This window comes from Phacochoerus africanus, chromosome 3, assembly GCF_016906955.1.
Source record: "Phacochoerus africanus isolate WHEZ1 chromosome 3, ROS_Pafr_v1, whole genome shotgun sequence".
Taxonomy (NCBI): domain Eukaryota; kingdom Metazoa; phylum Chordata; class Mammalia; order Artiodactyla; family Suidae; genus Phacochoerus; species Phacochoerus africanus.
The window spans coordinates 150,267,755-150,284,947 of NC_062546.1; the positions used below are offsets into that span (position 1 = coordinate 150,267,755).

Here is a 17,193-nt window from a genome sequence, read left to right on the forward strand (position 1 = left end):
CTACAATGAGGACTAGGAATAAAGTCAATTTTATCTGAAATGAAGTTCCTATCTTTGCATCATAACTCTACTGGGTTGGACCTGTGAGGAACAGATGCCAAAACTACCCTTCAATATTGAGCTTACATGGGAGCGAACAAATGACTTAGAGACAAAAAGAAAACCCAAACCAAAAAAACAACACCAAACAAAGCTAGCCCAATTCAGATTTCAATAATTCCCTGAGATGCACTAAAGTAATGTGGAAAGCTGTGGTAAACTAAACACCAGTTAGAAATGATCATTCTTTCTCTGTTATATTTGTTGGCCAACGTTAATTTATGATGCACAAAGAACTGATCATTTCAAATAGATGCAATCACTTCCTTCACAGTCCTTCAACAGGTACTGTGGCCTTATGAAAAAAATCATTAGCGCATTGTTGAGTTTTCATTCACAACTGCCTGTGCGTATATGGATATACACATAGAAAGTAGAGCAAAGTTACAAATGAAAAGCAACAATATTTACGTTAAAAGCATATTCATCTTCATTTAAAATACTCAAGTTACAAACATGTTCAGATGTGCCTTATTTCACTTTTGCTGTAGGCAGGACAGCTTAAGGCACCTAAAATGAACTCATTTGACAGTAAGTAGGTGAGCTGATGGTAGAACTAAAGAGGCTCATTACTTACAATCCAGTTCCTTTCTGGCAGAGTCTTAATAAAAACATTCTAATTACTGTGAAATTCAGTAGAAGAAACAGATATTGAGTGTAACTAAATATCTAAATTAATATCTAAGTATCTAAAATACCAAGACTTCCTAATAAGTAGATTCACTCATAAGCCAGTCCTAACTTTAGGAAATCTGTTTAAAACATACTTCAGACTACAATGTAAGAGGGATTACTACTGATGCTTACCAAAGACCATTCGTGTATAGGGGAAATGAGCGACTATCATGCATGAGCAAAAGGCTGGGAATGGGAGAAGTCAGTCTCATAGGATTCCTGCCCTCAAAAGAGCTGATAATGGAGCAGGTACAGACACAAACAACTGTAGCATGTGGTTAGCACCATCATGAAGATGGAAATGAAGAATCTCAAAAGTTCAGACTCATAGATGTTAAGTCCTAAAAGACTGAGAGCATTATCAAATATAGAAAAAAACTCCCTGGATGTTCTCAGAAGCAGTGGCAGCATAAAAGGGAGCAGTTGAATGTGGCCCCCAGATTTTCTGGCACGTCTGATTATTAAAACTAGATGCATCTTTAACTAAAATTACTCTAAAGAGGAGAAGGTGAAAAATATGATAAATAACTTCGTCTAGGTTGACATGTCAAGCAGGTAGTCAAAAGCACAGGTTTAGAATTCTGAACCAAATACTTAACACAGGACACTGGGATGAAACAGAAACTTTAAGGATGAGATATCTCCAGAAGCATGCTGAAGACAGAATCTGAGCGAGCACATTTTAGTAGATGCATTTTAAGTAAGAGTTATGCGATTGTACTCAGTTACGGCAGAGAAAAACATCTTGGAGGGAGGAGACACTGTCTAGGAAAGGTTGCTCAATGGTATAAATGCTACAGAGGCAGAGGAAGAAAAGGGAGGCAGCCTGAGGGGAAAAAAAAAATCATTCAGTTTGGGAACTGGGAGCCCACTGAGAACTGTTACACCACAGTGCTGTGTAAAACCAGATGGCAAGGTGCTGAGCAATGAGAGATGAGGATATGGGGCAATGAATATGGATTTTTCCAGAGTCCAGCAGTAAAGAACACTGGAGAAACTGGCAGGCTCAGGGTGAGTTTTTTTGCATTGGAAGATACATGAGCATTTCTGTAGACAACGAAAAGGAACCAGCATACAATTCTTTGCATAATTTTGTATTGATCACAGACTACAAAATTATTTTTAATCTTTCTCAAAACATTTTCTGAAATAAAAATTAACACATTATATGAAATTTTTTCACTTAAACTTAATATAAACTTAAAAGCACTAACATTTTACAAATTTTATTTCTAAAAGTGTTGTATAATTTTTGTTATACTACTTCAGAATCTTGCTTCTAATCTATCATGAGAAATTACATTTTATTAACAATTGCTATTTTAGTCTGAGAAAGATTACTCTGATATAAAGGATTACACTTAAGTAACTATGTATGCCTTCTTCCCTAGCCCTCCTCCCCCCAAAACAAAATATCTTCAAAGTAGTAAATAATCTGCATAACATTTTTCAAGTTGAGGAAGAGAAAAATTAGAAATAATTCCATTATTCATAAGTTCTTAAAGATCTAAATTGTTCTTCACAATTATTTTTCATGATAAAACATGCTTATTTATTATATATACATGCTTACATATGAATCTCCTGGCTAAAACACATGCAACCAACATGAAAAAACAAATACTAAACCATCCTCACAATCCTAAGAATGCCATTTTAAATAAGGCACTCATGTTTGGAAACAGGATGTAACCACCAAATTAAATAAGATGTTTAAAAGAAGTCTTTTATTAAGCACAAACAACTTTTAATACATTATCAAAACAAATAAAAAATGCCTTTTAATGAATATATCAAAAATCTGAACCTTTCCTTCATACTGACACAATAAAAATAATCAGTTGTGAAGAATTACAAAGTAAAATTTTGAGGACACCACTGCCTACTAGTAACAGTTTAACTATAGTCTAAATTTACTACATCACCTGGGGAGGAGGGGCAATCATTTCTTACATAGAGAATTCCTAAACTCTTATTAGCACCATTCAAAGCTTATTATCAGTTGTTCATCTACAAACTGACAGGTCAGGTAAAGCTTTAAAGCAAGTTTTCAGTGCAATGTTTACAGTTTTTCTTTTAAGATACTTGGAGTCTATGGTCTCAAAGTACGTTACATAATTATGCCTTGGTAGTAACGAGGTTTTAACATGTGGAGAGAAATGTGTAATGGAAAGAAATGAGGCTTATCCTGGCTGTGAAATGCATCTTAAAAGTATCGTAGCTAATGTTGTAGTATGCCGACTCCATGCGGGACTGTGAACTGCAGATCTGGGGAAAGAAGGCAGCTATTAGCTCTCCGTAGCCATCATTTCGGGATGTCTCAGCTGCTGCCTTTTGAGACTAACTAGTTTCATCCTGTCTCTGATGTGTTCTGCAGTAGAAGCCATGTCACTTGGACTCCCAAAATACTGTTCAGTTCTAAAAATCAAAACAGAAAAATCCCAATCAGATTAATACAAATTCACTGACTGCAGTGAACGCCAAAGGAAGCAAAAATTACTATAAAAATTACCTACATGATATGGTGTTAGTTCATTTGTAGACCATACTGTTTATCTTTGCGTAGCAATTCGGCAGGAGAAACATTTTTTAAAATGTCATAAAATATAGTAAAACATGTTGAGAAAAATATATTAATGGTATAAATACTCTTATGTGCACTTGTGATAATCTCAATTAACCAAACAATGCAACAATAGAGATGTTCTGCTTTCAGCTTGGGGCCCATATACACAGTTTTATTTTATTTCTTTTTCCAGTATTGCCTTCCTTAATTTTATTATTTTTTTCCTTTAATTACTTTATTTTTTATTACTGAAATGAATTTATCACATCTGTAGTTGTATAATGATCATAACAATCTGATTTCACAGGATTTCCATCCCACAGCCCAAGCACATCTTCCCACCCCCACAAACTGTCTCCTCCGGAGACCGTAAGTTTTTTAATGTCTGTGAGTCACCATCTGTTCTGCAAAGAAGTTCAGTCTGTCCTTTTTTCAAGTTCTACATGTCAGTGAAAGCATTTGATGTTGGTGTCTCATTGTACAGCTGACTTCACTTAGCATGATAGTTTCTAGGTCCATCCATGTTGCTAAGAATGCCAGTATTTTGTTCTTTTTAATGGCTGAGTAATATTCCATCGTGTATATGTACCACATCTTCTTGATCCACTCCTCTGTCAATGGACATTTAGGTTGTTTTCATGTCTTGACTATTGTAAATAGTGCTGCAATGAACACTGGAATACATGTGTCTTTGCCAGTCATGGTTTCTTCTGGATAGATGCCCAGGAGTGGGATTACTGGATCAAATGGTAGTTCTATGTTTAGTTTTCTGAGGCATCTCCATACTGCTTCCCACAGTGGTTGCACCAATTTACAATCCCACCAACAGTGTACTAGGGTTTCTTTTTCTCCACACTCTCCAGCACTTATTGTTTGTAGACTTTTGGATGATGGCCATTCTGGCTGGTGTAAGGTGGTACCTCATAGTGGTTTTTATTTGCATTTCTCTAATAATGAGTGATGTTGAACATCTTTTCATGTGTTTCTTGGCCATATGTATGTCTTCTTTGGAGAACTGTCTGTTTAGATCTTCTGCCCATTTTTGGATGGGGTTGTTTTTTTGGTATGGAGCTGCAGAAGTTGTAAATTTTGGAGATCAATCCCTTGTCAGTTGATTCACTTGCAAAGATTTTCTCCCATTCTGTGGGTTGTCTTTTCATGTTGTTTAGGGTTTCCTTTGCTGTGCAGAAACTTTTAAGTTTGATTAGGTCCCATTTGTTTATTTTTGTTTTTATTGTCAATACTCTAAGAGATGGATCTGAGAAGATGTTGCTGTCGTTTATGTCAGAAAGAGTTTGGCCTATGTTTTCCTCTAAGAGTTTTATAGTGTCTGGTCTTATATCTAGGTCTTTAATCCATTTTGAGTTTATTTTTGTGTATGGTGTGAGGGAGTGTTCTAATTTCTATCATTTACATGTGGCTGTCCAGTTTTCCCAGCACCACTTACTGAACAAGCTGTCCTTTCTCCATTGTATATCCTTGCCTCCTTTGTCATAGATGAGTTGGCTGTAGGTGTGTGGGTTTAATTCTGGGTTTTCTATCCTGTTCCACTGATCTATAATTGTCTCTGTGCCAGTACCACACGGTTTTGATGACTGTAGCTTTGTAGTATAGTCTGAAGTCCGGGAGCCTGATTCCTCCAGCTCCATTTTTCTTTTTCAGGATGTCTTTGGCTAGTCTGGATCTGTTGTGCTTCTGAACAAACTTTAAAATATTTTGTTCGAGTTCTGTGAAAAATGTAATTGGTAATTTGATAGAGATTGCATTGAATCTGTAGATTGCCTTAGGTAGTATAGTCATTTTGATAATATTAACTCTTCTAATCCACGAGCTTGGTATATCTTTCCATCTATTTATATCATCTTTGATTTCTTTCATCAGTGGCTTATAGTTTTCAGAGTACAGGTCTTTTGTCTCTGTAGGTAGGTTTACTCCTAGGTATTTTATTCTTCTGGACGCAATGCTAAACGGGATTGCTTCTCTAATTTCTTTTTCTGCTCTTTCATTGTTAGTGTATACAAATGCTGTCAATTTCTGTGTATTAATTTTGTATCCTGCAACTTTGCCAAATTCGTGGATGAGCTCTAACAGTCTTCTGGTAGTCTTTAGGATTCTCTAGGTATAGTATCATGTCATCTGCAAATAGTGATAGTTTTATTTCTTCCTTTCCAATTTGGATTCCTTTTATTTCTTTTACCTCTCTGACTTCCAGAACTATGTTTAAGAGTAGTGGCGAGAGCAGACATCCTTGTCTTGTTCCTGATCTCAGCAGGAATTCTTTCAGCTTTTCACCATTGAGAATGATGTTTGCTGTGGGTTTGTCATATATGGCCTTTATCATATTGAGGTAGGTTCCTGTTATGCCCACTTTCTGAAGGGTTTTTATCAGAAATGGGTGTTGGATTTTGTCAAAGGCTTTTTCTGCGTCTATTGAGAAGATCATATGGTTTTTATTTTTCAGATTGTTAATGTGGTGTTATGACACTGACAGATTTGCAGATATTGAAGAACCCTGGCATCCATAGGATAAATCCCACTTGACCATGATGTACAATCCTTTTAATGTATTGAGTATGCGATTTGCTAGGATTTTGTTGAGGATTTTTGCATCGATGTTCATCAGTGAAATTGGCCTGTAGTTTTCTTTTGTTGTGGTATCTTCGGTTTTGGTATCAGGGTGATGGTGGCCTCATAGAATAAATTTGGGAGTTTCCCTTCCTCTGCAATTTTTCATCTTGGTTGAGTCTTGGAAGGTTGTACTTTTCTAAGAATTTGTCCATTTCTGTTAGGTTTTCCATTTTATTGGCATATAGTTGCAGGTAGTAGTCTCTTATGATCCTTTGTATTTCTTTGATGTCTGTTGTTACTTCTCCTTTTTCATTTCTAATTTTATTGATTTGAATCCTCTCTCTTCTTTGCCTGGTAAGTCTGGCTAGGGGTTTATCAATTTTGTTGATCTTTTCAAAGAACCAGCTTTTCATTTCATTGACCTTTTCTATGGTTTTGTTTCTATTTCACTGATTTCTGCTCTGATCTTTATGATTTCTTTCCTTCTACTAACTTTAGGTCTTGCCTGTTCTTCTCTCTTGAGCTGCTTTAGATGTCAAGTTAGCTTGTTTATTTGAGCCTTTTCTTGTTTCCTGAAGTGGGCTGGTATTACTATAAACTTTCCTCTTAGAACGGCTTTTGCTGCATCCCATAGGTTTTGGAGCGTCGTATCTTCATTGTCATTTGCTGCTAGGTATTTTTTAATTTCCTTTGATTTCTTCAGTGATCCATTGGTTGTTTAGTAGCATGTTGTTTAGTCTCCATGTGTTTGTGTTTTTTGCAGTTTTTTTCTTATTGTTGATTTCCAGTTGTATAGCGTCATGGTCAGAAAAGATGCTTGATTATGATTTCAATTTTCTTAAAGTTACGGAGGTTGGATTTGTAGCCCAGAATATGATCAATCTTAGAGAATGTTCCAGGTGCACTTGAGAAGAATGTGTATTCTGTTGCTTTTGGATGGAATGTCCTATAAATATCTATTAAGTCCATCTGGTTTAATGCATCATTCAGGGCCTGTGTTTCCTTATTGACTTTTCTGTCTGGCTGATCTGTCCATTGCTGTAAGTGAGGTGTTAAAGTCCCCCACTATCATTGTGTTATTGTCGATTTGTCCTTTTAAGGTTGTTAGCAGTTGCCTTATATATTGCGGTGAACCTATGTTGGGTGCGTAGATATTTAAAATTGTTATACCTTCTTCTTGGATTGATCCTTTGATCACTATGTAATGTCCTTCCTTGTCTCTTAAAATATCCTTCATTTTAAAGTCTATTTTGTCTGATATGAGTATTGCTACTCCAGCTTTCTTCTGATCCCCGTTTGTGTGAAATATTTTCTTCCATCCTCTTTCAATTTGTATGTGTCCCTAGAAGTGAAGTAGGTCTCTTGAAGACAGCATATATATGGGTCTTGTTTTTGTATCCATTCAGCCAGTCTATGTCTTTTGGTTGGGGTGTTTAGTCCATTAACAATTAAGGTAAGTGTTGATATGTATGTTCTTATTGCCATTTTATTAATTGCTTTGGATTTGCTTTTGCTTTTTTTTTTTTCCTTCTTCTCTTGTTCTTTTCTTCCTAGAGAAGTTTCTTTAGTATTTGTCATAAGGCTGGTTTAGTGTTGCTGAATTCTCTCAGCTTTTGCTTATCTGTGAAGGTTTTGATTTCTTCTTCAAATCTGAATGAGAGCCTTGCTGGGTAGAGTAATCTTGGTTAGAGGTTTTCTCCTTTCATTACGTTAAGTATATCATGCCACTTCCTTCTGGCCTGTAGAGCTTCTGCTGAAAAATCTGCCGATAACCTTATTGGGGTTCCCTTGTATGTTATTTGTTTCTTTTTCCTAGCTGCTTTCAAGATTTTCTCTGTCTTTAATTTTGGTCAGTTTGATTAATGTGTGTCTCGGGGTGTTCCTCCTTGGGTTTATTTTATATGGTACTCGTTGTGCTTCCTGGATTTGAGTGATTCCTTCCCCATGTTAGGGAAGTTTTTGGCTATTATCTCTTGGAATATTTTGTCTGTCCCCTTCTCCCTCTCTTCTCCTTCTGGCACCCCTATAATATGAATGTTGGTGCGTTTAATGTTGTCCCAGAGTTCTCCAAGACTCTCTTCATTTGTTTTCAGTCTTTTTTCTCTTTTCTGTTCCACATCTGTAATTTCCACTAATGCGTCCTCCACCTCACTTATTCGTTCTTCTGCCTCCTGTATTCTGCTGTTGGCTGCTTCTAGTGAATTTTTTATTTCAGTTATTGTATTTTGCATCTCTTTTTGTTTAAGTTTTATATCTTGTATCTCTTTGGTCAGGGTTTCCTGTAAGTTATCCATCGTTGCCTCCAGTTTATTTCCAATGTCTTGCATCATCTTCAGCATCAACAATCTAAAGTCTTTTTCCTAGAGGCTAAGAATCTCCTCATCACTTAGCTGATGTTCTGGGGTTTTTCCTTTCTCCCTCATCTGAGTTATAGTCCTCTGTCATTGCATTTTTATAGGTTTTTGGTGTGGTGACCTTTTTACAGATAATAGAATTGTAGCCTCTCTTACTTCTGATGTCTGCCCCCCGTGGCTGAAGTCGGTATGGGGGCTTACTGTAGGCTTCCCGATGGGAGGGGCTGATGCCTGCCCCCTGGTAGGTGGAGCCGATTCTAATCCCTCTGGTGGGTGGGGCTTAGTCTCTGGATGGGATTAGAGGCAGCTCTGTGCCTGAGGGGTCTTTAGGCAGCCTGTTTACCGAGGGGTGGGGCTGTGATCCCACCTGGGTTGTTGTTTGCCATGGGGCTTCTCAGCAGCTGACTGATGGGTGGGGCCAGATTTTCCCAAAATGGCCACCTCCAGAGAAAGGCATGGTTGCTGAATATTCCCGAGAGCTTTGCTTTCAATGTCCTTCCCTCACAACAAGCCACATTCACCCCTGTTTTCCCAGGATGTCCTCCAGGAACTGCATTCAGATTTGACCCAGATTCCCATGGAGACTGCTTTGCCCTGGGATCCAGTGCATGTGAAAGTCTGTGTGTGCCTTTTAAGGATGGGGTCTCCATTTCCCCCAGTCCCGTAGAGTTCCTGTGCACAAGCCCCACTGGCCTTCAATGCCAGATGCTCCAGGGGCTCTTTCTCCCAGTGCCAGATCCCCACACGTGAGAGTTTGATGTGGGGCTTAGAACTCTCACTCCTGTAGGTGAGTCTCTGTGAACCAGTTAGTTTCCAGCCTGTGGGGCTTCCCACCCAAGAGGCATGGGGTTGTTTATATCGCAAAATCGCCCCTCCTACCTCTTGATGTGTCCTCCTCTTTTTCTTCTGGAGTATGGTATCTTTTTTAAGGTTTCTGGTCCATTTGGGTGAAGAATGCTCAGTCTTTAGTTGTGAATTTTGTTGTTTTTAGAAGAGAAGTTGAGCACCAGTCCTTTTATTCCACCATCTTAATCCCGTCCACATACACAGTTTTAAAATTTGTACGTGCCCATCAGTGCTAAGGGCTATGGACACCAACTGTCTAACACAGCTGGTAAGTAAAATACCCATTAGTGTTAAGCCATCATTTGGGAGTGTTTAGGTAAAGTCATTTCATTTTATCCTATTTGCAAAGATAGTGCATTCAGACTCACAGAACCTTTTAGAACTTGGAGAGTTCTTGGAAAAAATCTGTTTAAGCTATTCATTTTTTAGATAAGAAAACTAAGGCCTAGGAAAGATCACACTGTGGAAAAAGGATTTGAACCCAAGTCTTCAAGTAGTGAATCCAGAGAGACCATCTAATTTGTTTTATTTTTTTTTAGGAGAATGTTACAAAAGATAAATCTGACTCGGTTAACTGTCAGACAAACTTCACATAGCTCAAAGTATCATTTAAAAGGAATGAAATATTAGTTGTGAAATTTGAGTACAGAAACTTATTCTTTTATCTTAAAAATGAAGATGACACACAAACTATTTGCAGAACACAGGAGAAAGCTGAAGCAAAAATACCAGCAGTAGATGATCCCAGGAGGCCAACCTGAGTAGAATGAGAGACTGACTTTGTAGCAACTGGCTACAACACACAGGAATGGGGTTTGGGGGTGTCTGGGGATGGAACAACTAGAAGCGCCATGATAATATTGTTACCAGCTGAATTTATACATCTTTAGTTTGATTTCCTTTATACACTGGAGATACACAACATGACTTCAGGCTACTTCTGATTGTTTAAGTTCAGGTATGATTAGAAATTATCTAAGTATAGATTATGAATAGTAGTTGTTCATGGGAATAAAGTTATATATTCTCCACAGCAATTCCAAATAATCATTTGAAGTTCATGACACAGTAGTAGGGGCACTTACCATGTCTCAGATTTAAGTAGTTTACATACATTTAGTTCACTTAATTCCCCCATCCCCATAACCTGAGGAGGTAAGGATAATATATCCCTGTTTTTGGATAAGAGAATTGAGGCACAGAAAGGTTCACTGGCTTGCCCAATGTGTCACAGCTAGTAAGCAGCAGGGCTGAGATTTAAACCAAACAAATCTGGCTCCAGAGTCCACAACTGTATCCAATATACTATATATATTACAATGTAAGGATAGTTGCATTCAATGGTTTGGTTTCTCTACTGTTTGAATTAAACATCCTGTGGATTACCTCTAAATTATTTTCACTGAGAAGGGTCTAGCTTCTTGGGGATAAAGCTCCCTCTGATTCATTTACTGGTATGTTTATTTACAAGAAACTATTTCTTATTTGTATCATTGACTATTTGAGATGGAAAGTGGAAATCACGACCCTACTGTTTTACAAATGAAGAAATTAAGATGCCATATAGGACCATGAAAGGAGAGTGGGTTGGGAGCAAAAGACCTAAGACTATATTTTAATTCCATAAGACTAACACTATATTGTAATTGTAATTAGATGCTGTGAAATCCTGAGCACCCTACTTAAACTTTCTGAGCTTGAGTTTCTTTACCTGTAAATCAGAAATAATCATACTGGCCTAGCACTGTTTGGTCAAAAGTGATAAAGGTGACATGTTTAACTTGGGGCTTGGTATATATTCTGAGCTCACTAAACATCAGTCCCTTCCCTGCCCCTTCTCCAAATGAAGCCCAAAGTCACCCAACTCCCTATCATCACAGTCAAGGCTAGAACCCAGGATGTCAACCTAGTCAATGATTTTTCCTCTACAGCAAGCTATCAAGAAGCAATATACTTGACAGCAGCAAGTACTAACTGCTACTGTTGTTAAGGGCCCAGTATGTATTTCTTTTCATTTTGAACTAATTTAATGTAGAAATGGAAGATGTGAACCATACCTAGTTTATTTGGCTTTTTTAAAAAGAGGCTTTCTTCTCTTGATATCACTTTAAGACCTTACCGATAAAGAGACAAATTATAAGAACATGCACCATACCCATCGGGATAAACTACAGGAACAGTTAGTCTATCTAAAAGTGATTTCCCAACTGCTTCAATTTCATCAAATTGCTCCTCATCATTAATAGCTTCAGGCTCTTCTGGACAGTCTTGCAAAATCTGCAACAAACAGAAGTATAACATCAATCAAGAACATAGAAAGGGAATTAAGTTCATGCAAATTTAGTAGATTAAATGTGTTAATGTTATATTCTTAGCATCTTCATCTTTGCCACTATAAATGACTGATTATTGACAAAGCTGGTTCAAGAAATTTAACAAATCGAAACACATAGTTCCTATTAATAATATCATTGGAGAATAAAGAGGCCCATAGTGATTTCCAAGAAAGAAATAATACCTGTTTGGAAACTAAGCTCAAACTGTGCTTAAGAAGTAGTATCCTTGGTTCAATCCCTGGCTGGGGAATTTCCGCATGCTGCCAGGTGCAACCAAGAGAAAAAAAAAAAAAGAAAGTAGGAGTATTTGGGGGATTCTTTTGTGGCACAGTAGGTTAAGGATCTGGCGTTATCACTGTGGCAGTCTGGGTTGCTGCTGTGACATGGGTTCAATACCTGGCCTGGGAATGCTTACATGCTATGGGCATGGCCAAAAATAATAATATCTTTCATTCATTAAGTATTTATTGAACACACTTAATTTATGTTTCTGTAGCAGTTTGGATGTGAAATAGATTTTGACCTCAAAGAGCTTACAGACTTCAAAATATACATACATACATACATACATAATCTATTCAGAGTACAAACACATGACTGATGTGATAACCTAGCTAGAAACTTTGGTTATTTTAAAAACTGCTCTGCTTAACTGATGTAAACTGATAAGGTTATAATTCAAATACAGGAAGTTCTACAGTCCTTATTAGTATTTTTCTTTTACTATTAGCATTTACATTTAAATGGTACAAAAGAAAATTTTAAAAAAGGAAAAAATGCTATAATCTGTAATAGTTAAGTCTATAGGTACTGATCCACACCACTCAGTGCAGTTGCCACTGGTATACAGTGTTAGTGAGCCTGTGAAGTGTGGGTAGTCTACAGTGAGATGTGCTATGAATCTGAAATACACTTCAGATGAAAAATAGTAATTTAAAAAATTTACCTACAAGAAAAAACTGCAAAATTTGGGGAAGAAAAACAAGCATTTTTCTTGCAACCTTCTTTTTCCATTACACTTAATCCAATTATGTTGATTTCAGCTTTACTCATAAAGGACATTTTCATATTGTAATTCTAGATTCCATTTAAATATTTTTCCAATCCCTATACAATTTGCTTATACCTGTGATTATATTCATACTTACTGGTATAAAATAGAACACAGTCAAGAGGAAAATAATATCTGATAGCAAAAGGCTTTACATAGGTTAGCACAATAAAATAACTAATTTGAATTTATTTTAAGCATAATAAATTGAATTTATTTCAAGCATAATAAAGGCCATGTAGAAGGAAAAATAGGAACATTAATTTTCTATGGAAAAACTCAACCATATTCACTCCTACATAAACTTTTAAAGAGAGCTAGATTTTAAAATGTCCTTGCAGATACATTTTTAAATGAATATCCTAATACATAAACTTTTAAAGAGAGCTAGATTTTAAAATGTCCTTGCAGATACATTTTTAAATCAATATCCTAAAACATTATCAGTGGTATAAGAAATCAGGCTCAGGGTCACCCCAGGATGGGCAGCAGAAGCAGTGTGACTAAAAGAGGGCAGGGAGCCTGTAGGGTGTTGGTAACATTCTGTGGTTTGAATAGTGCCCTGATCATACAAGCGTGCTCACTCTGAAAATTCACTGAGCAGAACATTTGAGCTTTAAACTTTTCTATGTTAATACTGTATACTTAAATGAAAGTCTTCATTAATCAGTAGCTAAACAAGTTAAAACATTTTGTATACTTCCATTCATCATCACTAGGCCCATTTTAAACTAAAACACTGACCTGTGGAGTTCAGTGAGCAGAGTTAACTATGGACATTTTCCAACAGATGTACTGCATAACACAGGCAGAAAATGCTTAATTTCTGAGGTTCCTGAAAACATCACTTCTTTTCTACAGACTAAGGTTATCACATTTACATCTTAGGCTTCTCATATCTTAAATTGTACTGAACATCCCTTCATCATTAAAAGATCAAAACAAAGTTAACTACTTAGTAAGGCTCTTCTTTGGAATGGAAATATAAGGTTTGGATGCTGTAAATTTTCACTGTGTAGTTCAGTAAAAGGTTCTATTGAAAATCTGCCCAAATAACACTGCATATTTCATTTCTGGTTTCTGGGACTTATGAATTCATTAGATAATACTTTCTAGAATAAATTTTTAAAAATAACACACAAAAACATTTTTTTATACTTACTCTCATAATTTTAGCTGGATAGTCTCTACTCTAAATATTATTTACAAAGTGACCTTTTTAAAAAATTATGAACATTAGTAGTAGTTGCCAAAGCCCTTTCCCTTCTGGCATAGTGAAACAGATGGGAGTCATGACCCCTCAAAGAACATATAGGACGTTCTGGGCATCAGGTGTGTCGAAGAGAGAAGCACTGTTGAGAGAGGATGGCTGGATGTTTTCAATTTCTCCAGCACTGGTGCAGCTTACTAAGAATCTGATATGAACTAAGACAATATATCATATCTAAACAAATAGTGGAATTTATGTAATTTTTTAAAAAACATACTAATCGTTAGAATAACACATTTTATTTCATTCTTTTTCTTTTTTTTTTTTTTGGTCTTTTTAGGGGCATACCTATGGGATATGGAAGTTTGTAGGCCAGGGGTCAAATTGGAGCTGTAGCCAACCTACACCACAGCTCACAGCACTGCCAGATCCTTAACCCACTGAGCAAGGCCACAAGGGGAACTCCCATAATGCATTTTTAACACAGAAAACAAATTCTAATGAAACTACATTTTTAAAAAAGCGAACCTTTTCAGCATTAGAGTGAAATGCAATAGCCATTTCCAGCCTGTGTACCCTCTCTTCAGATGCTATTGTAAATTGTTTCCACACTCTGTTGAGCCGAGGAAGTGTGTCCCCGGATGATCGAGAGGTGCAGCGCAAAGACTGACACAGAACAACTGTGGCCTGCAGCAGCTGTCTTCCATAGTCATAAGTGCTCTAAAACAGAAAGGTAAATATGCAACTGTAATAAAAGTATTGTGAATAGAGGGGTGGGAAAGTGTGTGGGAGGACTGTGGTTACAATTAAGCAATACTATTAGAAGTCCATAATGAATGAGTCCACTGGCACTTATTACTACAGATTGTCTGCATGCACACATAATAAAATGGAAATACTACTTTCAGTTAATTTTTAGTAAGTTTCTTTCTTGTTAGGCTTCCCTCTCTTATTCTGTTCCTCCCACCAACCCCCAGTCTGCTCAATTTCACAGGCCAAAAAAAATTTGCTCATTCACTGTTCAAAACAAGCAGTTGGATACGGGCACTTTATATAACATACAGGAAATCACACCACACTGTTACAATGTGAACTCAATTATTAGGGAAAATAAAATTAAGATACTTATAACACTCAAAAATGTGTTGTTATGTTAACACTGGTGAGATGAAGAAATCTGGATTACTAATTTACTGATATTAACTTTCATCAATGAACAGTTACTGCCTAAAAAAATGCCATGATATCCTAAGTGGTATCATAAATCAGAGGGAGCACACAGAACCTGTATTCAGGAAAACATAAACCTCAAGTTTATGTAGGCTAGTTTCGATGCACCAGCTGTCATTTTCTTTGTCCTGTGATATTTCTAGATTTACACAACTAGCCTTCTTGGACTTGGGAGGGTTAAGTTACATTACAATCATGCAGAAAGCTATTCAAACATTGAGCCTGTAGAAAAGGAAGATGACCAGTTCTGCACCTGTGCAACATCAACAAATTTTCTATGCTTTTCCAATAAAACTTTTGTTTCCTGAGCATCATCTCCCAATCTGATGTGGGTCTTAAGAAGAGCATCCAGAAGTTCACTTAGCCATTCTACTGCCTAAATGAAAATAAACAACAGTGAAGCTGTTACTTCTTATATCAGAATAGCACATTTATAAAAAGAAAGATTACTATCACATGAATAATTAATCTATTAGTTTTATAACCTTAATAGTTTATTTCATTCCATGCCAAACTACATGAATTGATGACTTCTCCTCCCCCTGAAAATTTTTAAAATCTAAAGACCTATTAAAGAGAAGCACTCTTTAAAAATTAATATCAGATTCACATTAATAGATCATGTGTTTATGTAATATAGATCTTATTGGAATCACATCACAGATTTATGTTACTACTTAAAATCCTAAGTTTTGTCTATGTCAAGATAGAACCATGTGCTCTGATGCTAACCACACAATGACATCAAATTGTTAATTGAGCTGAAAAACCCTGTTCTGGATTAAAAAGCCATGTGCTACACTAGCTTTCATCCTGGGATATAAAGGACAATGAAATCAATAGTAATGAATAATAAATAATCCCAATTTCTAGCTCAACAGAACACTTCATTGAGAAGATAAGTCAGATGAGACCAATAAGATAACTGGGAAGACAAAACTTTATTATTTCAACAGGATAAACTAGAATCTAACTTAATGAATTTACTTTCTTAGGCCCGTGAAAAGTACACCGTTGCTTCTAGTTATTTGAAATCTTCTAGGAAAAGAAAAGTACATAATGCGCTTGATTGATCTTTACCTGGGCAGCATCTTCTTCACATTTAAACAACTGCACCATTTGAAGCATCTTTAATCTTCGCACATCTACCATGTCTTCACATCTAATAAATCCAACCATAAATTTAGGACAATATTTCAGTTTTACTGATAACTAATATAACACCATCATCTGGCACATATGTTTCACAGTATACTAAAATACTTAGTCCCATGCTATGGAGACTGCAACTATTTTGTATTTGTAAGAATTTTAAGGACATCTATGTCTATGTTTTATCAAAACCTCAAAACACCTCAATGATACTGAATCACAAACCCTCTTGAATATAGCACGGATTCTGTAAACTACTGAAGAAGCCAAAATCAAAATTAGTACACTAAAACTCAAAGAAATATCTATTGTCAATCAGCATTAAACAAGCTTCAAAGATAATGTGAAGTTTCTAAAACAAACTTAGAAGATGATGCTCCGAAGAAATAAAAAAACATTAAACATTTTCACTATATTACCCGAGTAATATCTAATTTTGAATTAAAAAAATCCCCTCCATCTATGTTCTTAAGAAGGAAAAAAAACTATCTTGATCACTGAGTGGAGAAAAACACAATTCATAGTATTTTTTAATTTTACTACAGTCTGCTTGGATAATATACAGATTATACTTTTAAGCTGACTTGATCCAGCTCAGCTCTGATTCATTCCCTTCATTCCCAGGCAATTCAATGTAGTTTAGATGGGAAGGGGGAACTCGCTGCAGGAGGTTCTGGGCTCCACTATAGCTCATGTTCTTAAGGAAGATTGATAACAATAGTTAAGTCATAGTCCCAAGGCTATTTTTTATAAGGATACCCTCAAAAAAAGCCCATAATATATTTTTAAAAAGCAACTTGGTTAAGTAATTCCACAAGGGACTGAGGGTAAGTGATCACGATAAATATCCCTAAAATCTGAAGTTAAAAGACAATGTAAGACACTTCGATGATGAAGATGACATACACATATTCAATAAATGTCAAGTACTGGATAACATGTTTGATAAATATAAGACATGGTTGTTACTATTATGACGGTTCCATCTGGGGAAATGGATTTTTAAATAAACAATGTGATAAATACTACCTTGGAGTTGTATGAGGATAGAGAGGAACAAGCAACAAACTTGCCTTAGAAATTTAAAAAGGCTTCAAAGGATAAAC

The 17,193-nt window shown here is 36.2% G+C and overlaps 1 protein-coding gene across 3 annotated transcripts in view; it reads right to left on the bottom strand.

The window, feature by feature from the left end:
* Positions 1–1,852: 1,852 nt before the first annotated feature.
* Positions 1,853–17,193, bottom strand: part of SESTD1 (SEC14 and spectrin domain containing 1) — a 128,970-nt gene continuing 113,629 nt past the window's right edge. For all 3 annotated transcript variants that reach the window (XM_047772992.1, XM_047772993.1, XM_047772994.1), the window contains 5 exons: positions 16,016–16,097; positions 15,189–15,311; positions 14,234–14,425; positions 11,264–11,385; positions 1,853–3,192 (listed from right to left, as the gene is read on the bottom strand). In XM_047772992.1, the coding sequence (XP_047628948.1) occupies positions 3,063–3,192; positions 11,264–11,385; positions 14,234–14,425; positions 15,189–15,311; positions 16,016–16,097 (649 nt within the window). In that variant the 3' untranslated portion in view covers positions 1,853–3,062. The remainder of the gene's footprint in view (positions 3,193–11,263; positions 11,386–14,233; positions 14,426–15,188; positions 15,312–16,015; positions 16,098–17,193) is intronic.